The following is a 20,313-nucleotide window of genomic DNA, read 5'->3' as shown; positions in this document are numbered from 1 at the left end:
GGATCATGCATACATCAAATTCTTCAAGATGTATACGCTTCAAGTGTGTGCAATATCAATTAAAAATATCAATTATGCTTCAATCAAGCAAAAAAGGGGGGGGTGTTAAAGGAAACAAAACCACTGTCTCAAAAAGATATCTGCATTTCCACGTTAACTGAAGCATTATCTACAATAGCCAAAAAATGAAACAAGCTAAGTGACCATCAATGGATGACTATATAACGAAGTTGTGATCTATCTACCTATCTACCTATCTATCTATAAATAATGGAATATTATTCATCCATAAGAAATGAGGAAATCCTACCGTTTGTGACAACAAGGATGGACCTTGAAGGCATTATGCCTCAGACAGAGAAAGACAAATGCTGTATGATCTCACTTATATGTAGAATCTAAAAAAAAAACAAAACAAAACCCAAACAACAAAAACAACCCCACCAAACTCATAGAAAAAGAGATCAGATTTGTGGTTACTAGAGGTGGGGGGCTGGTGGAGGAATTGGAAGAAGGCGGTCAAAAGATCAAACTTCCAGTTATAAGATAAATAAGTACTAGGGATGTAATATACAACATGTTGACTACAATTAATACCGTGGTATGATATATAGGAAAGTTGTTGAGAGGAAATTGTAAGAGTTCTCATCACAAGGAGAAATCTTCCTTTTCTTTTTATTGTATCTATATTAGATGGTGAATGTTAACTAACCTCTTGTGGTAATCATTTCACAATATATGTAAATCAAGCCATCATGTTGTACAACTTATTCTTATACAGTGATGTATGTCAACTATTTCTCAATAAAATTGGAAAAAAATTTAAATTGAGGTTAAAAATAAAAGCAAACTTTTTAAAAAGTGAAAGAAAAAAAAAAAGGCAGTCAAGTTGTTTTTAACCAAGTCTCAATGGAGTGCAGAATACATGTGTTATTAAGCTTTTAGTCTTTCTGGCTATTTACTAAATTAGATATAATAACATTTATCCATCATTGTAAAAAGAGGGTGCTGCTCTCACTTTAGGAGGCTTGGGGCAGGTAGGCTCACTGCTGCTGTTCAAGCTCCTTTCTCTCTCTCTAATTCAGCCCCTGAAGGGTCTCCTTGATGCATCCTTCAAAAACACTGTGGGAAATACATTTTAGGGGCTGTTTCATCCCTGATTCACAGTGGTTCTCAACCACTCCTGACAGTTTCTAATTATATATGTGTGGTTATTATATCATGAGCTCCATGAGGAAAGGAACCATGTCTATCTTGTTAGCCATTATAGTGGCTAGCATAAGACCTGATACACACTAGGTAATCAACTAAAACAAAAATTTTTTTAATGAATTAGGGTTATGTTAGACCAGGAGTCACCACTACTACCCACAGGCCGATCTGGCCCACTACCTCTTTTTGCATGGCCTGCAAGCTAAGAATGGTTTTTAGATTTTTTAAAGATTAGGAAAAATAAAAAGAAGAATGATATAACTTGACACATGAAAATTAAATAAAATTACATTAAATAAAATTACATGGGCCTCCCTGGTGGCGCAGTGGTTGAGAGTCCGCCTGCCGATGCAGGGGATACGGGTTCGTGCCCCGGTCTGGGAGGATCCCATATGCTGCGGAGCGGCTGGGCCCGTGAGCCATGGCCGCTGAGCCTGTGCGTCCGGAGCCTGTGCTCCGCAACGGGAGAGGCCACAACAGTGAGAGGCCCGCGTACAGCAAAAAAAAAAAAAAAAAAAAAAAAAAAAAAAAAAAAAAAATTACATTATTCATCAACAGTTTTACTGAAACATTAAAAAAAATAAAAAGGACTAATAAGGAAATTTCAAAATGCAATTTAAACACACAGTCTTGAAAAATGTGCTCTGCCTGGCCCCATGCTTCCCACTGTGCCTGGCAGCCCTCTTCTATGATATCCGTTCAGTTGATTTGTACAGAGACATGGATGAGACTCCATAATGATACTGCTAATTACCATGACGGTGATAACAATAGCTAGAGAATGTCAGGCACGGTACTAATAATGCTTATATTGATTTTCTCATTCAATTCTCATAATATCTTCAAAAGGGACTATTATTACCTATAATTTTATAGCTGAAGAAAATGAAGTAGAGAAAGATCAGGTAATTTGCGATGGGAGGCAGAATGGCCTTTCAGAAGTGTCTACATCCTACTCCCTGAACACTTGGGAATATGTTACTTTACATGGCAAAAGGACTTTGTAAATGGGATTAAATTAAGGATCTTAAGATGGAGAGATTATTGTGGATTATCCTAGCGGGCCAATATAATTGCAAGGATCTTTATATGACAGAAGCAGCAGGGTCAGAGTCAGAGAAGAAGCGATGATTCAGAAGTAAGAGTGATGCAGCCACCAGCCAAGTAACGTGGGCAGCCTCTAAAATGCCGGAAAATGCAAAGAATGGAGTCTCCCTTAGAACCCCCAGAAAGTACACACTTCTGTAACACCTTGATTTTACCCCATAAAACCCATTACAGATGTCTGACTTCCAGAACTGTAAGGTAATAAATATGTACTGTTTTAAGCCACTGAGTTTGTGTTAGTTTGTTACAGCAGCAATTAGCAAACTAATACACTTGTCAAGGTCACATGGCCATTAGGCCGTGGATCAAGGATAAAACCCCACACTGTTATGATTCCAGAACCTGCATCATCAATTCTAATCCTGGCAAAGGTGTTTAGTGCCTCGCCTACTGGAAAGACAGTACTGAGTGAGATGAAGAGGCATCAATGTTCTCTCCCAAGTCGCCTTCTTGCCTCATCCATCACCAGTCCAGCTACAAGAAGGGTTATTTCCTAGGTGGGGTTTTGGGGCAAAGGGGGTGGCATTCCACGTGGACTACTTTAAACTGCTCCTCTGTTAAGTGTGTTTCTAGTTGATTTTGCCAATGGAGGAAGGTTTCCTTCTTACAATGGCAGACCTATCTGCCTGTTTAAGTGCTTCACAATAGATTTCTTTTTTTTTTTTTAATTTATTTTTGGCTGTGATGGGTCTTCGTTGCTGCGTGCAGGCTTTCTCTAGTTGTGTCGAGCGGGGGCTACTCTTCGTTGCAGTGCATGGGCTTCTTACTGCGGTGGCTTCTCTTGTTGCAGAGCACGGGCTCTAGGAGCGCAGGCTTCAGTAGTTGTGGCACGCGGGCTCAGTAGTTGTGGCTCATGGGCTCTAGAGCACAGGCTCAGTAGTTGTGACACATGGGCTTAGTTGCTCTGCGGCACGTGGGATCTTCCTGGACCAAGAGTCGAACCCGTGTCCGCTGCATTGGCAGGTGGATTCTTAACCACTGCACCACCAGGGAAGTCCCCACAATAGATTTCTTCAGAAGAAAAAGATGTTTTTCCTCCTGGCTCCTGTATGAACTATCTACAGGGGTAGGTGCTCCAGCTTCTAGACAAACACATTCGTCTCTTCACCTCCAAAGACACCACTAGTCACTGCTTACCTGGATGTTGAAGAAGGAGGTGGCACTGAAGGACTGTGTCTCATGAGCCATGTCCCATCCTCATGACCTAACTTCTCCAAGGTTCTTCCTCATCTGTATTGTGGAGATGATATTATCTGCTCTAAGCACCTCAAAAACTCTTCCTGAAGAACTATAAGTTTATAGATGTGGAAATGCAACCTAAATTCTAAAACTTCAACTATGCAAAATGCATATTATTATTTCCTTAACAGATTAGTTATTGCCACCTTTTAACTTTATTGTCAGTTCAAAAACAAAGAAGTGTTGATGGGCTGGATGGAATTTTGTGACTCAGGCTTTTGGTGTCTGTGGGAGAGTGACAATGGAGAAGTTAGCTATCGGAGACACTAAAGAAATTAGAGAAAAATCCTAGCTCAAAGGATAAACTCACATTAGAAAATTTCAAAGTATACAGTCTTTCTAGTGTTCAAGATTAAAAATTAGAAGTACCTTTTCTTTTTTTTTTTTTTTTTTTTTTTGCGGTACGCAGGCCTCTCATTGTTGTGGCTTCTCCCGTTGCGGAGCACAGGCTCCGGACACGCAGGCTCAGTGGCCATGGCTCACGGGCCCAGCCGCTCCGCGGCATGCGGGATCTTCCCGGACTGGGGCATGAACCCGTGTCCCCTGCATCGGCAGGTGGACTCTCAACCGCTGCGCCACCAGGGAAGCCCTAGAAGTACCTTTTCAACAAAAGGCCTTCAAAGCATTTGTGAAGAGATTATCAACGTATTTAAGGTGAGGAATCCCATAAGAATCCAAGTTTTTTTTTTAAATCTCACTGTTGGCTGTAAGAGGTGACAAAGGGGACGAGGAGCACTTCGTTTCTCTTCCTCTTTAAGGATTCAAGTCACATTGCAACTCTTCTCGGATGGCTCCGTAACCAGCCCAGCTGATGGGAATTGTTCCTTGCGGTGACATTTCTCGTCTCTGCCATTCAGATGCACTTGGCATTCACTGTCCTATGGCAAGAATCTCACTTGTGTGAAATCCAATTGGATGACAAACTACTTGAGGGGAGAAATCACATCTTATATGTACTTTGTGTCCTCACAGACCTTAGAATAGTACAAAGCACATCAGATCAGATGATGGACTGAGTTTCTACAAAATTGTTGCCCACCCCTAAAGCACACATAACAAATTTACCCTGTGGCCTTGCCTGTGCTTTTAGTACCATCCCATTTGCTCCACCAATTCAACCCTCTTCCTTGATTTACTATTATATCTTTATTCTCCATCAGCTTCCTGTCTATAGACCAAAGTTAGGATCCTGCATCTTGATTTTGTAGTACTTGCTGTGGCGCACCATAAAGATCCTTCCTTCAGGACCAAGGCATCATTCTCCCAGCTGCTGAAAATGTTGGCAGATGATGCCTCTCAGCTGAGTTTTGGTCTACGAACTTCCCTCGGCCCAAGAGAGCCACCTTATCCAAAGTTACACTCCTTCCTGAGGAAGTGTATATTTAAAAATGTGAAATATAAAGGCCCTTGCCTCAGGTGGTTCAACTCTGATGGGTTTCCCCAGCTCAAGCACTTCCTGTGGGATTGCCTGAGCCCTTTATTCCAACTACATTTCAGCTTAACTCCTCTACCCAATTCTATCTTATTTCCTTCATAGGTCAGGTTCCTGAGAGCCTTCTGCAATAAACTTCCTGCATGCAAATCTGTGTATTAGAGTCTGTTTCCTAGGGAACCTGTACTATGCCAGATCTTACACATAAATAAGGGAAAGATAAACAATGCCCACAGCAAGAGGGATTGGGGAGGGCTGCCTCACCTAACATCAAACCAGTCTCACCTGGTCATGGCTGCCAACACCTGGCAGTGAAAACAGCCACCAGCCTGGCCATCACATGCCAGAAAAGTGATGTATGGCCACCTGTGTCCTCTTCATCAGCGCTACCCACTAGAACTTTCTTTGATGAGGGACATATTCTGTATTTTCACTGTTCAATATGATAGCCACTAGCTACCTGTGGCTACTGAGCACTTGAAAGGCAGCTAGTGCAACTAAGAAATTTAATTTGGACGAAGTAAGAGAGTAGCATTGACATATATACATTACCAAATGTAAAATGGATGGCTAGTGGGAAACTGCTGCATAGCACGGGGAGATCAGCTCGATGCTTTGTGACGACCTAGAAGGGTGGGATAGGGAGGGAGACTCAAAAGGGAGGGGATATGGGGATATGTGTATACATATAGCTGATTCACTTTGTTATACAGCAGAAAGTAACACAACATTGTAAAGCAATTATATTACAATAAAGATATTTTAAAAATTAGTTTATATTTACATGTAAAGAGCCACACGTCTAGTGGCTACCATATTGGACAGAGCAGCCCTAGATTATGAATCCAGCAGGTCTAGAAAGGCAGCGTCACAACAGATCCAATTCCACCTGCCTTTACTTCCACCACCCATGACCTAGAAATACTTGGTCTGACTCCTTAAAAGTCATCCTAATGAAGCATATATAAGAACTGTGTGCTAGTAAAGTCTAATTGTTAAGTGGCCCAATAATTATTATGAACATTGTTAAATCTAAGAGCCAGAGAGCTCTGTTGTAAGTTTAAATTGACTACAACACATAAATCTATTCATGATTGCTTACCCTGATAGTCTTTTAATCTCCTGGCCCTTCAAGGAATTTATCATCTAGATGGAGAGACATGACATGCATTCGTGCACAATTTTAAGAAAGAGCCTCCCCTTGACTATATACATATATATGTATAAATTGGATTAATGCCTTTTTCCCCATTTGGTCTGTATGATCTGAGGGCTTCAGCTTTATGTTTCATAATAAGAAAAGAAAAAAAGACCAAGAGAGAGCTGCCCTTTAGAGGTGGGCAGGCTCATGGGTTGGGAACCCGTGGGAGATCCTTAGTTCTGCCCTGTTCCTTGGACAAGAATGATCTCTTGTTACTAACCCAGAAATGTCACATGTGGCCCAGGGTGAAAGCATATGGCTGCATCTGGGCAGGTTCATGACCATCCTGCAAAAAATGACTAAATGTACATGCCCTGCAGACAAGGAGTCATTCGCATCATCTCGTCATCTGAGGTCAGCCCTTACAGAATCAGTTTAAGCCACTGAATGCGACTGAAACTGAATTCTATGCAAGCTGAAAATATTGTTTACTTAAAGCCCAGAAGCCTTTCATGAGAAGAATCCACAGACAGGTAATGGTAGTTAAATTTATACATTTTTCTTTCTTGTTACAATTTTATATTTTCCGAGCAATTTAATGAAGACTCCAGAGAAAAGAATTAAATGTCTGCCGGTTCAATTACCAAATAATGAAAAGGTGGAAAGTAGCACCATGTACTGTGTGCCGAGAGGCTATTGAAGCCTATTCTTGGAGTGAAAATCTTTTGTGTGCTGCTTACACTAGCCTTTGCCACACACAAATTGTACAGACGAGTGTCGGCAGAAGAAGCAGAAACCAAGAGCTGGTGCAGATCATCCTCTGCAAGGGTGAAAGGCCTGGCCCATGGGAGGACATCTCATGACACCCATGGCAACAGCCAGGAGTGCGGCGGAGGCCATGGTTTCCATCAGGAGGGACCAGGCTGTCCTTAAAGCCATCCTTTGAGAAGATTCTAACCAACCCTGGCCCTCAATGCATTCTTAAGTAGCCTGTCCTTAGGGCCACATGCCAGGAAGGCCTCAGGGGCAAAGGAGACTTGGCAGCAAGGGTTTCAAGGATGCCTTACAGTTCTCGCAGCATTTGGAAAGCTACCCTTGCTCACACCCCCACCCTAGCCATACACAGAAAAGAAGGATTACAGAAATACAAAAATCCTCCATAGAAGCTAAAACCAAAGACAAAATCAAGCTCTGATGCTTCAGAATTCTTTGGAACATTGGTTTTAATGCTTTAAAAATCAAGTCTCCCTAGAAATACTAAGCAAGGAAAGAGGCAGTTAAGTGTAGACTCTTCTCGCCGCAACGCCCATGGTGACAGTGTATCTCTGCTCAAGCTGGGGCCTCCCCAAAACCTTTTATTCAGTAACATCGAAAGACTCAATGGACAAGTCATTGTACAGCTTCTTTTTCACCTTTAAATTCTTCTTGGTTTATATAACAAAATGGTCTCGTTCTTAGGAAATCCACACTGAAATGTTTAAGGATAAAGGGCTATGATGTATATAACTAACCCATAGAAAAAAAGGGTGTGTGTTTCTATCTACATATATGTAAAAAATATATACACACACACACACCTATACATATGTATACATATCTGTGTATGTGTGTATTCAGGTATGGTGAGAGGGGAGCAAGAGTAAATGATAAAGCAAATGGGGTAAAATGTGAACAACACGTGAATCTAGGTAAAGAGCATTCAGGTAGCCTTTGAATTATTTTTATTTTTACAACTTATCTGTAAGTTTGAAATTAGGTCCGTGCTTTGAATAGTTTAAAATAGTTTCAAAGTTTAAAACAATACAGGGCCTCCCTGGTGGCGCAGTGGTTGAGAGTCCGCCTGCCGATGCAGGGGATACGGGTTCGTGCCCCGGTCTGGGAGGATCCCATATGCCGCGGAGCGGCTGGGCCCGTGAGCCACGGCCGCTGGGCCTGCGCATCCGGAGCCTGTGCTCCGCAACGGGAGAGGCCACAACAGTGAGAGGCCCGCATACCGCAAAAAGAAAAGAAAAAAAAAAAAACAATACAAAGTTTTACAATTTTAAGTTCCTTCCCTTTTCTTCTCTGTATTGGCTTCTTGCTAGAGACCCTTACAATCATCCAGCGGACCCTCTGGGTAAAAGTGTCCACGAGGGTAGCCCCGCTGTGCGAGAAGCCAACAGTCCTGCTGATGTGTTTAATCAGGCTGAGAATTCTCTTGGAGAAACCAATCACACAGACAGTTCAGAGCGGCCCCTCCCATGGGTATGCTGGTGATTACTGGGAGTGTGTGCTGGGACACAGTCCTGAGGGAGACAGGACTATGTCTAGGGAATGCACCACTAGCTCGCTCTTCCTCTCTTCCCTTAAAATACTACAACCAAGGGTATGAAATTTTAAAAAATAACTATCAAGTATGTCTCATACCACCTTAAATACGTGAGAAAACAAACTGTATGAGAAAGAGGAAATCTCTAAATTAATGTCTCTTTCTCTCTCTCTCTTTTTGGTGTCTGATACAAGAGACAACAGGATCAATCTCTTATTAGAACAGAAGCTCTCTGAATACAGGAATACACCTTCATCATTTCTGTTTCTCCTATACCCCCCAAGAAACACACTTGCGGGATGCAAGTGAATGAAGATGTGATTAAACGAATGGGCAACACCTGAGACAAAGTTCTACCCTCCACTCCTCACCCTTAAGACTGCATTTTGAGGGTTTCCCTGGTGGCGCAGTGGTTGACAGTCCGCCTGCCGATGCAGGGGACACGGGTTCGTGCCCCGGTCTGGGAGGATCCCATATGCCGCGGAGCGGCTGGGCCCGTGAGCCATGGCTGCTGAGCCTGCGCGTCCGGAGCCTGTGCTCCGCAAGGGGAGAGGCCACAACAGTGAGAGGCCCGCCTACCGCAAAAAAAAAAAAAAAGACTTCATTTTGAGATCTATTAATATCGAAGCAAAGGTATTTTTATCTATGGGCTCTCTCTATATAAGCTTGTATTTTCCTCTTTTTTTTTTTTTTTTTTTTTTGTGGTACGTGGGCCTCTCACTGCTGTGGCCTCTCCCATTGCGGAGCACAGGCTCCGGACGTGCAGGCTCAGCGGCCACGGCTCACGGGCCCAGTCGCTCCACGGCATGTGGGATCTTCCCGGACAGGGGCACAAACCCGCGTCCCCTGCATCGGCAGGCGGACTCTCAACCACTGTGCCACCAGGGAGGCCCTTCCTCTTTTCTTATTTAGAATTCCACATTTAAATCTTATTTAGAACTCCATAAAGAGAAAAGATGAGGTACAAAACTGGGTGAAGACATTTTTCACATGTATAACTGAACAGAATTAATATCCAGAATATAGAAATCATTTCTACAAATGAATTAGTTAGTATAACAATTCAAAAGAAAAATTGTCAAAAAAATTGGAACAGGTATTTCACAGAAGAGAAAGTACAAATGGCCAAACACTGTGCAAAGATACTCAAAGTCATTAGTGAGTAGAAAATACAAATTAAAACCACAAATATGTAATAAACACCAGATTGGCAAGAATTCCAAAGCCTGACAATATCAAGTGTTGACAAAGTTGGAGAACACTGGCACTCTCGTTAACTGCTGCAGGGAGTGAAAATTGGAACAACCACTTAGGAAAACAATTTGGCATCACAGAACAGAGGTGAAGGTACACATGCCCTATTACCCAACAATTCTACTCTTGGGTATATACTGAGAAACTCCAGCACAGATGCAGTGGGGAGTGTGTATAAGAATATTAATAAAAATACTTTGATAATGGAAGCCATCCGAAGTCCGTCAACAGCTCAGTGCACTGAGCGTTTCATATAACGGAACACTATCCAGCATTGAAGAGGAATAAACAATGGCTGTATGCATCAACAAAATGACCCTCAGGAGCATCATGCTGGGTGAAAAAAGCAAATTATAGGATACATACATTATGATTCCATTTATAGAAAGTTCATAAAGGATATTTTTGGGGACAGGATGTTTTTAGGGACAGAAACATATGCGGTAAAACTATAAAGAACAGAGAGAACGTGATTAAGAAAATTTCAAGATAGTGGTTACCTCTATTTAGGGTAGAAAAGAGAAGTGATCAGGACAAGACACATGAACCTTTAATGGAAATGCTAATGGCCTATCTCTTAAAAGACATAGTTGGGACTTCCCTGGCTGTCCAGTGGTTAAGACTCCACATTTCCACTGCAGGGGACATGGGTCTGATCCCTGGTGAGGGAACTAAGATCCCGCAAGCCATGTGGCGTGGCCAAAAAAAAAAAAAAAGACGTAGTGGACACACATTCATTGTATTGTTATTCTTTTTTTTTTTTTTTTTTTTTTTTGCGGTAAGCGGGCCTCTCACTGTTGTGGCCTCTCCCGTGCGGAGCACAGGCTCAGCGGCCATGGCTCACGGGCCCAGCCGCTCCGCAGCATATGGGATCCTCCCAGACCGGGGCACGAACCCGTGTCCCCTGCATCGGCAGGCGGACTCTCAACCACGGCGCCACCAGGGAAGCCCCTGTATTGTTATTCTTGACACATTTTACAAATGTACACATTTTACAAATATTAAAATGTACACATTTTACAAATATTCTTTTGTGTGCACCTAATAGTTAATAAATACGACTCTTAAGAATTGGTATGTAAGCAAATGACCAAAAATATTTTATCCAAGACTTGCTGGAAGAAGAGAGTGTAACAACACGCCAGCCATCAGGCCCTGGCAGTCTTTCCTTCCGAACATGCCATTCTGTCTACTGGTCTCTGACCCATTCTGGGTCATTCTATCCAAACCCAACCATCGCTCAGAGCTAGCACTTGTCCCAGGTCGGAGGAAAGTTTCAGGATGCTCCTCAGAAGCAGCAGCCAAGCTTCCCTCTCTATCTGCCATTCTATCCCTCATTTAAATGCAGGCTTCCTCCAGGTGTGAATGACAAGCACATTACCCTGTGCATGCGCGTGCACACACACATCCAGCTCTGCAGCTTGACTGGGTTGTTATTACATCCCAATATTACTGAAAGCTATTATTACTTGACTCTTGACTCTGACTTATTCTCCAATATTTGTACACATTTTATAATGATAATGGAGTACCATATTTAAAAGAAAGCATCTCCCTGTCTTCCAATCCGAACCTGAAATCTGAAAATGAAGCACAGACATCTGTCCATGCTCCAACTACAACCATGTAGCAACAGTCCCTTAAACCAAAATTGAAATTTAAAGTGAGTGGTGCAGTTGTCAGTACAGCATTTAAGAAAAAAAATAAACCTAGCTCCAGGGATGTCTGACTCCTCACCTCGGTAGGTCATTAAAGATAAGATAGCATTCATCTCCCCCAGGCCCAAGAAAGTTTTGTTATAATTTTAGTATCATGAAATTTTTAAAATAATTGTTTTCATATCAATTACTACAGTGAAGGCGAGCTCTTTCAGCAGTAACATCTCAACAGGAAAAAAAAAATCAGACTGGTAAAACAAAAATTCTTCTAAAATGACCTACGTGGAAGGTCCATCACTTAGTCCCCTGAAGTTTACTGAAGACCTAGTTCGTAACTGCTGTAAAAATACAACCACTTACCTCAGCATATTGTGCTACTGAACTGGCCTCAACTGCATAGACTCTCTGAGCTCCGGCCTGTACAGCAAAAAATGACAGTATTCCTGATCCACAACCAACATCCAGAACAACCTGGAAGGAAAGGAAAAGACAAAAAAGGGGTGAAAACACAAACCAGAGCTTAGCTGTTGGCATCATGCCAACTTTGAGCATTGTGATCAGACAAACTACTAGCTTTGATTTTTACAAGTGGTCTTACCTTGGCCAAGTTATGAATCTCTGGGAGACTTCTTTTTCTCCTCTGTTAAATGGGGTTAATAATACCCATCTTTTAAGGTCTACTGTGGGGATTAGTATGAAGTGTATACAAAGCACTTAGTGTATAACTGGTGTTTTTCAAATTATTGTTATTATTACTACAGTTTCTTTGTAACATGGTTTACTTTTAGGATGTTTAGGGCCAAGAAAAGTAGTGGGTCATGAATGAATCTGCTTACCCTGCCTGTCAGCATGAACAAAATGAAAACTGTCTCAAATAATTTTTAGCATTATATACATATATACATATGTATATGCATATTATATGTATATGTATATGTGTGTATATATATTCAGGAAAAACTGAAGACAGTCTTTAAAAATCCAAAAGTGAGATATGTGCTTTTTTTTTAGGCCTCCTCCAAAAAGCTGGGGAGATTTATATGGAGGGTAGGAGGGTATTAAGACAGTGGACACACAGAATTTACAGAAACTTCTATTCTCTGTGTTCAGACCTAGGACTTAAAGCAAGAAGACCACCATTCACTGGCACAAAGGGACCAACCAACATTTGGACCTGCATGCTGCGAGGAAGAGGAGGACAGTATGGATTGGGCCCCTGGCCCCATGCACAGCTGAAGCTGAGGTCTGAAGCTCAGTCTGATCGCTGAAATCTCAGGTTCCTGTATTTCTGTTTCATCAGTGACTTTTATTCTTAGCATCTTTTAACACTAGCTTTGAGCAAGGCATTTCACTTGGCTCTAAATCCTCACAATAAATGTATGAATAGATAGCATTATTATGGCCACTTGTGAGATGACAAACTGAAAATCAGAGACATTGAATGAGCCCAAGTTCACCTAGCAGTAAGTAGGGGAGCCAGGAGTTGAATCTGGGCACTTCTGCCTTCCAAGCTCATGTTCTATAAAATCACACGTTGATTATTTAATTTCACTTTTATAAATCTGATATTTTAACCCAGCAATACCAATAGGCAATGAATGACAAGGAAATAAAGTATTACTTTTTTCAGGAAAATTTATAATAGTTTTTTTCTTTACTTTGATAGTAGGAAAATTTTTCCAAAAAATAGGAAATATCAGAGGTTGTGCATGTGTGTATCTGTGTTTTAACTGCAGTATCACACTGTGCTGACACAGATATGGTGCCACTATTCTAAGAGAACATGCTGTTAGGAATGGGTTCACGGTGCTCACTTACATTAATCCTAGAGCTGTGGCTGTATTCCATATGGTCTCCTAGGGTTTGGATAATTAGGAGCATTACTAATTTAAAATGTCACCCAGTTTCTGGAATTTGCTGTCAGGCTGTCTATACTTTTAGAAATACCACTATTCATTTCTCCTCATACTGCCTAGGAAATACTTCATCTTCACATGGTCCTGGTTTATTGCAAGAACACCCATTACTGCTGTCTAGAGAGAGGACGCTGTAGGTTGGAGAGTGCAATCCATGGCCCCCTAAAAAAGATGCACCACACCCAGAAGAACCTTTCCAGAGCCTTCTTCAATTAAAAATATAATAGGACTTCCCTAGTGGCGCAGTGGTTAAGAATCCGCCTGCCAATGCAGGGGACATGAGTTCGAGCCCTGGTCCGGGAGGATCCCACATTCCGCAGAGCGGCTGAGCCCGTGTGCCACAACTATTGAGCCTGTGCTCTACAGCTTGCGAGCCGCAACTGCTGAGCCTGCGTGCCACAACTACTGAAGCCCACACGCCTAGAGGCCGTGCTCCACAACAAGAGAAGTCCCCGCTCGCCGCAACTGGAGAAAGCCCGTGCAGAGCAACGAAGACCCAACGCAGCCAAAAATAAATAAATAAATAAATTTAAAAATATAGTACCTTAGATACTATGCTCAGTCCAAAATATGGATACAAAATTAAGATACAATAGAAATTGCACCTGCTTGCTCTGGTGACAGGTGTCCTAGAAATGTGTGAAGGGAACACTTTGTCTCTTTTATTAGGGTGTCATGAAGCACATCTTAGAGCAGTGTTTTTCAGTTCTCTTGATCCTTCAGACTAAAAACCAAAGAAATATTTTACCACTGGGAGAGAGACAGCAGACAGAGGGAACGGGGAGAGAGAGAAAAATTCAGAGATGGGAGGGAGCCTGATACGGTTCAGCTTTCTGCCAAATTAGGCCTTTTGGTAGGAAGATGCATTGACAGGCCCAGACCCTACCTAGAGAAGAGTTGAAAAATTATAAACTGTTGTCCAAATACCTTATTTCAATAACTAATTTCAAGCGAAAACAACCTTATTCATTTGGCTATTTCAAAACAGAGCATAGCCCTTGAAAAAGAATCTGATCTTTTGCTAGCAATATCCAGATAATGCCATCTGTTTCCCACTTGTGTGTATATTAAAAAGTTAACAAGTGAATTTTCAGTCTGGGGCCTGTAGGAGAGGGAGAGGAGAGGGAGGGACATTCTGCCCCGTCTACGTAAGCCACGAAACGTTGGAAACAAAGCTGAGGAAGGCTGAGAATTCATTCTCTGGTGAAAAACAAACAAGTCCAAGCAAGTATTTAGGTTCTAATGGAAATACACTCCTTCAGCCCTTTCCAGCTGGGGTTTCCCAGACTAGGAGAAGACAGGACATTAACACAGATAATTCTGTTACACCGTCTTATCTGGCACCTCAGGAAGCCTTGGAGCTGCCTCTAATCACGTTTTCTTGTCCTCACAGAAGATTATATGGAGCCCATTTTTTATTCCACCACTGGCAGGCCGTCACAGAACTGGGTATGTTTGAGGACCTTGGCAGACATTAAGTTATACTTTCTTATTCTAGGGAAAAGTATCCCACCTCAGACAGAGGCAAAAGAGAGTCATAAAATCCCCTTCCACGTGTAAAGCAGTTTCCAGTTTCCAAAGGACATTCCCCAGACACCATCTATTTGATCCTCATGCCCCGCTGGGATGGAGAGTACATAGTTATGTCCCCATTGTACTGAGAAGGAAACAGGCTTGGAGAGACTGTTTCCAGCCCAAGGTAACACTACTGGTAAAGGGCAGAGCTGGATGAGAACCCAGTGCTCAGCCGTCTGTAGCACCATGGCCATCTTTCTGTGCAGCAAAAGATGGGAGGAAAGGGTGGACTGTGAAGAGATGTAAATCTGACCACACCACACTCTAAACCCTTCCGATGGCTCCATGCTATTGGACTCTGGTTGGGATCACCCAAGAGAAGAGACAACAGGAGGTCAGAGGGAGTGAGGACAGTGAGGTCAGAAGACTTATTCTCCTGGCTTCCTCCCTCCCGGGTCTCCATGGATTGGCTGGGTCCCCTCTACCAAAAGCCACAGCTCTTGCTGGGCTTCCATCTCTTATCGCCATGACTAGTCTCTCAGGTTTCCAATAACCTCCCCTTCCCCCTCCCCCTTTAGGCCAAGGGGTGATAACAGGTCCCCACTCTTGGTAGTGCCAGGGCGCTTCACCGTACCGTGTTGGTTCCCTTTACTCTGCCCACGTCATTGTGAATGGTCCTGTTATTTAACTCTTCTAAAACACCTTGTCGGGTGTGCCTTGCCTCTCTTGCAGGAACCCTGGCTGATACACCAACTTATCCTTCACATCTCAAACAGCTCTCCCTCGGGGAAGACTTCCTTAGCCTTTGCTCCCCTCCCGGGCTAAGTCAAGTCCTCCAGCTCTACGCTTTCTTATCATCACCTACTCAAACCCTTCCTTCATAACATTCATCACAGTTATAATTTTTCATTCAAAGAGGGATTATTTGATTAATTTCTGCTCCCTCCCCTGGACTGTAAGCTTCATTAAAGGAGAGACCTCTATCTGCTTCTTGGTCACTACTGAATCCCTGATATAGCATGGGGTCTGGCACATAGTAAAAACACTCACTAAGTCTTTGTTAAACAAACTGAATAATAAAAATGTGTCTCACTGCCACAGATAGGGAACAGATTCACGATCCAAAAGATACAGCGCGAATCTGTTACCCTAAGAAAGAACCTTCTACCAGCGTAACACATCCTCTTCAATCTGGCGATCTTAAGCATCCTTCAAAGGATGACTTTCTTTGGACACTGCCATATTGTTGTTACATTACAATGCAGTTAGCTCTGGTATACAATGTTCCTCTAGAGAGAGAATGCATCCTCACCTTCCCCTGGATACACAGGCAGTAACTATACAAATGGCTAATTCAGGGCTTATATGGGGCAGCACCAGAAATTGGTATGAAATTCTTATCAGGACTAATGGGGAAAAGTCAACAATTGGCCCATGTGACAGTGGCCAAAAGTTCTGTGAAGATATTTGTAAATAAAGTTTTTTTTTTACATCTTTATTGGAGTATAATTGCTTTACAATGGTGTGTTAGTTTCTGCTTTATAACAAAGTGAATAAGTTATACATATACATATGTTCCCATATCTCTTCCTAAATAAAGTTTTAAAAATATTAAAAATATAAGGTCATTTTGCTTGTACAGATGATTTTAATTACATGTTCCTATGGTTTCCTAGGCAAAGAAATCCTGCAAAATGTTTGAACAGGTCTAAAAAACCCCAAGAGGGTTCAAAGCTATTTATTTGGATTCACTAGGTTAAAATCAACAAAGAACAACATCCAGGTCCTTAAGAAAACATGAAACAAAACTACCCTTGAATAATAAAGTAAAAATAAATATGTACCATTATTTTTATACTTAGTATGTACTATGCTTGCTTAGTACTTTTACCTTATTTACTTGTGATGACAACTATCTAACGTGGGTACCATTATTTTCTCCAGGTTGCAGATAAAGAGACTGAGAATCAGATGGAGTTGAAGTCATACGCTTAATAAATGGCAGAGATGAGATAAAAACAAATGTACCTAGTTGAAACCCTATGCTCTTAGCCACTCCCTTCCTTTTCAATTCTATTTTCTGTGTTGTTCAGGCTACAGTAGTATTTGTCCCATTTAGCCTTCTTTTCACCCTACAGTTTTATAACTGTCTTCCAATACTGAGGTCCTGATTATCCCACAGTCAATTCTTCCAGTTATGCCAGTTATTATTTATTCTTTCTTTATTTGCTTGAGCATATCAATGGCTGCTCTGAATTGCAATACCCCACCTGTCATTTTTGTATGCCTTAAACTCCGAAATTGTGTCCTACCCACCTGGCACTTCCACAGCCACTGCTGCTTCTTCCAGCCATTATTTTATTACATCTGTAGATATCTCTACTGAATCACCCCAAGTTACAAGTACCCCGTGCTCTTGCACTGTCATGTACTTTATCATCACAGTTACCTACCATGGGCTCCCTGCCCCATAGACAGCGCCCAACTATTCCAACATCCAAATTGTTGACCAACAGGGTGACTGAACAGCTGCCAAGCAGAAACAGAATGAGAGAACTACACAGCCTTTTGCAGTCCATCACATCTCTTACTCTAGCTTTTGTCAAAGAAGGAAAATTCCAAATCACTTCAAGAGTTGCAGAAGACATCCCTCAATGGCCTTTGCAGCTTAGGCTTAAATCTTGTTCAGATAATTAGAACTTTCTCTATGGCAGAAGAATTCTGCTGTGATAGCTCCCCATAAGACAGAACTCTGCATCTGCTGTGCAGTGAAACTTGCTTTCAACAAAAGGGTTGCCTGTATTTAAATAAGGAATAAATAATACTTATGAGCACCCTTGTTTCATTCCACCTGGCCTTCTGGCAGAGGATAGATAAACCCTTCGCCAATCTTTTAACCACCCTTTCACCAGTTCTCCAACTATTTTTCTCTATTCTTACAGAAAATAACAAAGATGCTGATCACTCCTACCTTCTCTCTCCACGATTAACCCCCTTCATATGCTGCCAATAGACTCAGACTAGCTCACTCGGCTCTAAGCCCTCAGGCACTCAATCGTTCATCAGACATCAAAAGTGCCTTCTATTACCCATTGTGACAAATCCTGCTAGATGCTAGGAATGCAAAGATGAAAATAACATGACTGTCTACTAGGGAGAAGCACAATGATGTGTTACAGTGGCAAGGATAGTATTATGTAATGGACCCAGTGAAACTATGAAGGAGGATGAGTCTACTCTACCAAGGATTCTGGAGAGACGTCACTGAGATGACCCGAGGAGTGAAAATCAAGAGGTAAATCAACGTGTGCCGTCTGAATGGAGGTGGGGGGCAGGAGCTCCAGGATAAGAGCAGTCTGAACAAAGGCGCCCAAGAATGGTAGAGCCAGTCATGTCTGGGAGGCAGCACATCTTCTCAGGAGCATGATGTGTGTGTTAGAGGTACAAGTAGGGGCACGGTTGAGAAATGAACATGGCAAGAGCAAACGCTGAGGCTCGCTTGTAGATGGTCTTGTATACGACACTAAGAGCTTGGACTCAATCCTTAGGCAAAGAAGGATCATAGAACTGTTTTCAGTGGAAGAGAATTATTTCATAGTTGTATTTCAGCAGCGTTATAGTGGTGGCGTGGATTGGAGGGCACAAGATCAGAGGGTGCAGCGCAGACACTGGCGGTTCCTAATTAACATCAGTCCCTTCTTACTTCCTATCAGAACCTCACTTTATTGAGTATTTATCCTCCTCTGTGTGGTTAACCATCCCCAGTCCCAGGGCGGGGATCCTGATTGGTCCAGGGCAATCGTAAGTGGCTCCATTTCTCTTGCCAGTGGCCACTACACTTGCGTGTGTAATAAAATACTGTTAATGAGACCTGAGGGGAAGTCTGCTGGGAGCTACTGGAAAGGTTTTCTCCCTTCTAAGACAGACGTAAGAAAGATGCTTCTCCTTTCTTGGACATGGTTAATTTGAAATGTGATGCTCAGAGCAATTGGATTAAAACACCTCAGAATCACACTACCTCCAACATTTTAGCCAATTTAAGTAGGGATTTCCTCCTACTGGAGGCCAAAGCTATCTTAACTGGGACAAGTAGGGAAACTAATTGGAAAACATTTGCAATCCTCCAGGAAAGATACAGTAACAATGAGAACAAAGAATCAGCTGTGGGACAAAGGGGAAGAGAAGGAGTTGCAAAAATGCTGGATTAATAGAAGCTAAAGAATTTGGAAACTGGAAAGGAAAAGAAAAAGTCTAGCCTGACTCCCAGGTTCCTGGCTTGGGGGACGTTTATAACACCTTCAGGTTTTGTAGCACGCCAGAATGGAACGCTCACCTTGCTGGCCAGCCAGAGTGGCCCTAGGAATTGCTTGTACTGGTCTTTGAAACATGGAGCTGAGTTTCCTTGCTGCTGCTACAGCTGAAGGAGTTTGCTGCGGAGGCTTCTCTTGTTCCCTCACATTGCTCACGGGTACAACGGAACAGTGCCCACCTCACTCACGCCACATGCACTTTGTCCCTTCCCTCCTACCGCAGTGCTCTTGTCGCAGCTGAGGCATGGGGCAGGCACGACAGTAACCACTTGGCGCGCGTGCATGTGCACCGTGAAGAGTAGGGGGTTAACACCCTGCGGGGGCGTGCTCCACCAGTGGGAGATGGCCGCCAATGGAGAAATCGTTCTCCTTTTCTCCCCCGATGAACTGTTTGAAGACAGAGTGGCTTCACATGACCTCCCTGAAGCTGTCCGGGGACACTGAGTGATCAGTCTCTCATCAGGCTGTGGCACGCTCAGTAGCACCCTCCCCCCACCTGCTCTCCCGCCTCTGCTCTGCCTCCCTCCTGCTCCACTGAGATCGCCCTCCCTAAGGAAAGACTACCACGCAAGCCTTTGCTGCCTGATGTGTGATTTAGGGGACTGAGGCCAAGCAAAGGGTGCTACTGAAACAGAATTCAACATGTTTACTGACATTTTTCTGTGATTCTGTCTTTTCCAGGTTTCTGAACTTCTAAATTCTAAACTTAAGCCATCGCTCTGGAGTTGAGTGACTGTGTCAATACCTCAGATGTAGGAAATCAAGCAAAAAGAAGATAGAGGCACAAGCTCTTAAGTTCATCAGTGCCCAGTTCCTGGTTCAGTACTGGAAAAGACCAGGTTCTAGTACAGCAATTTAACTCCTTTTTACTGACTTTATCCTATTTATCTGCTTACATTTTTATCCTGGAAAGCAGATATTAAAACAAAGACATCTACTTCAGAAGTTACTGTTGCACAGTGTTTTCTATATAAGGCTTTAACAAAGTCAGTCATTGCTCCAAACTGGCCCTTCATGGCACTGTCTTAGAAGGAATGGGAAAGGTTTAGAAATTCAACCCTAGGATGTTTCTGAAATGCCTTGACTTTAGCGGGAAGGGAATCCACCAGGCAGAAGTTAACAGTAAGTTAGCCAGTGAAACCATACCAGGGAAATACTGATTTTTTTCAAACCTCTTTTTTCCCTAGTTCCCTCCCATGCAGAGCTGAGGCACTGAGAATT

General features: G+C 42.6%; 1 protein-coding gene across 1 annotated transcript in view; it reads right to left on the bottom strand.

Moving 5' to 3' along the window:
• Positions 1 to 20,313, bottom strand: part of LOC309806906 (histone-arginine methyltransferase CARM1-like) — a gene marked incomplete at its 3' end in the record, with an annotated part of 99,901 nt that overhangs the window by 69,395 nt on the left and 10,193 nt on the right. The window contains exon 2 of the mRNA XM_082625950.1: positions 11,712 to 11,822. Within this exon, the coding sequence (XP_082482076.1) occupies positions 11,712 to 11,822 (111 nt within the window). The remainder of the gene's footprint in view (positions 1 to 11,711; positions 11,823 to 20,313) is intronic.

This window comes from Mesoplodon mirus (genome assembly GCF_964341445.2).
Source record: "Mesoplodon mirus genome assembly, chromosome: 1".
Lineage (NCBI taxonomy): Eukaryota > Metazoa > Chordata > Mammalia > Artiodactyla > Ziphiidae > Mesoplodon > Mesoplodon mirus.
This window is presented reverse-complemented; position numbering and strand designations above follow the sequence as displayed.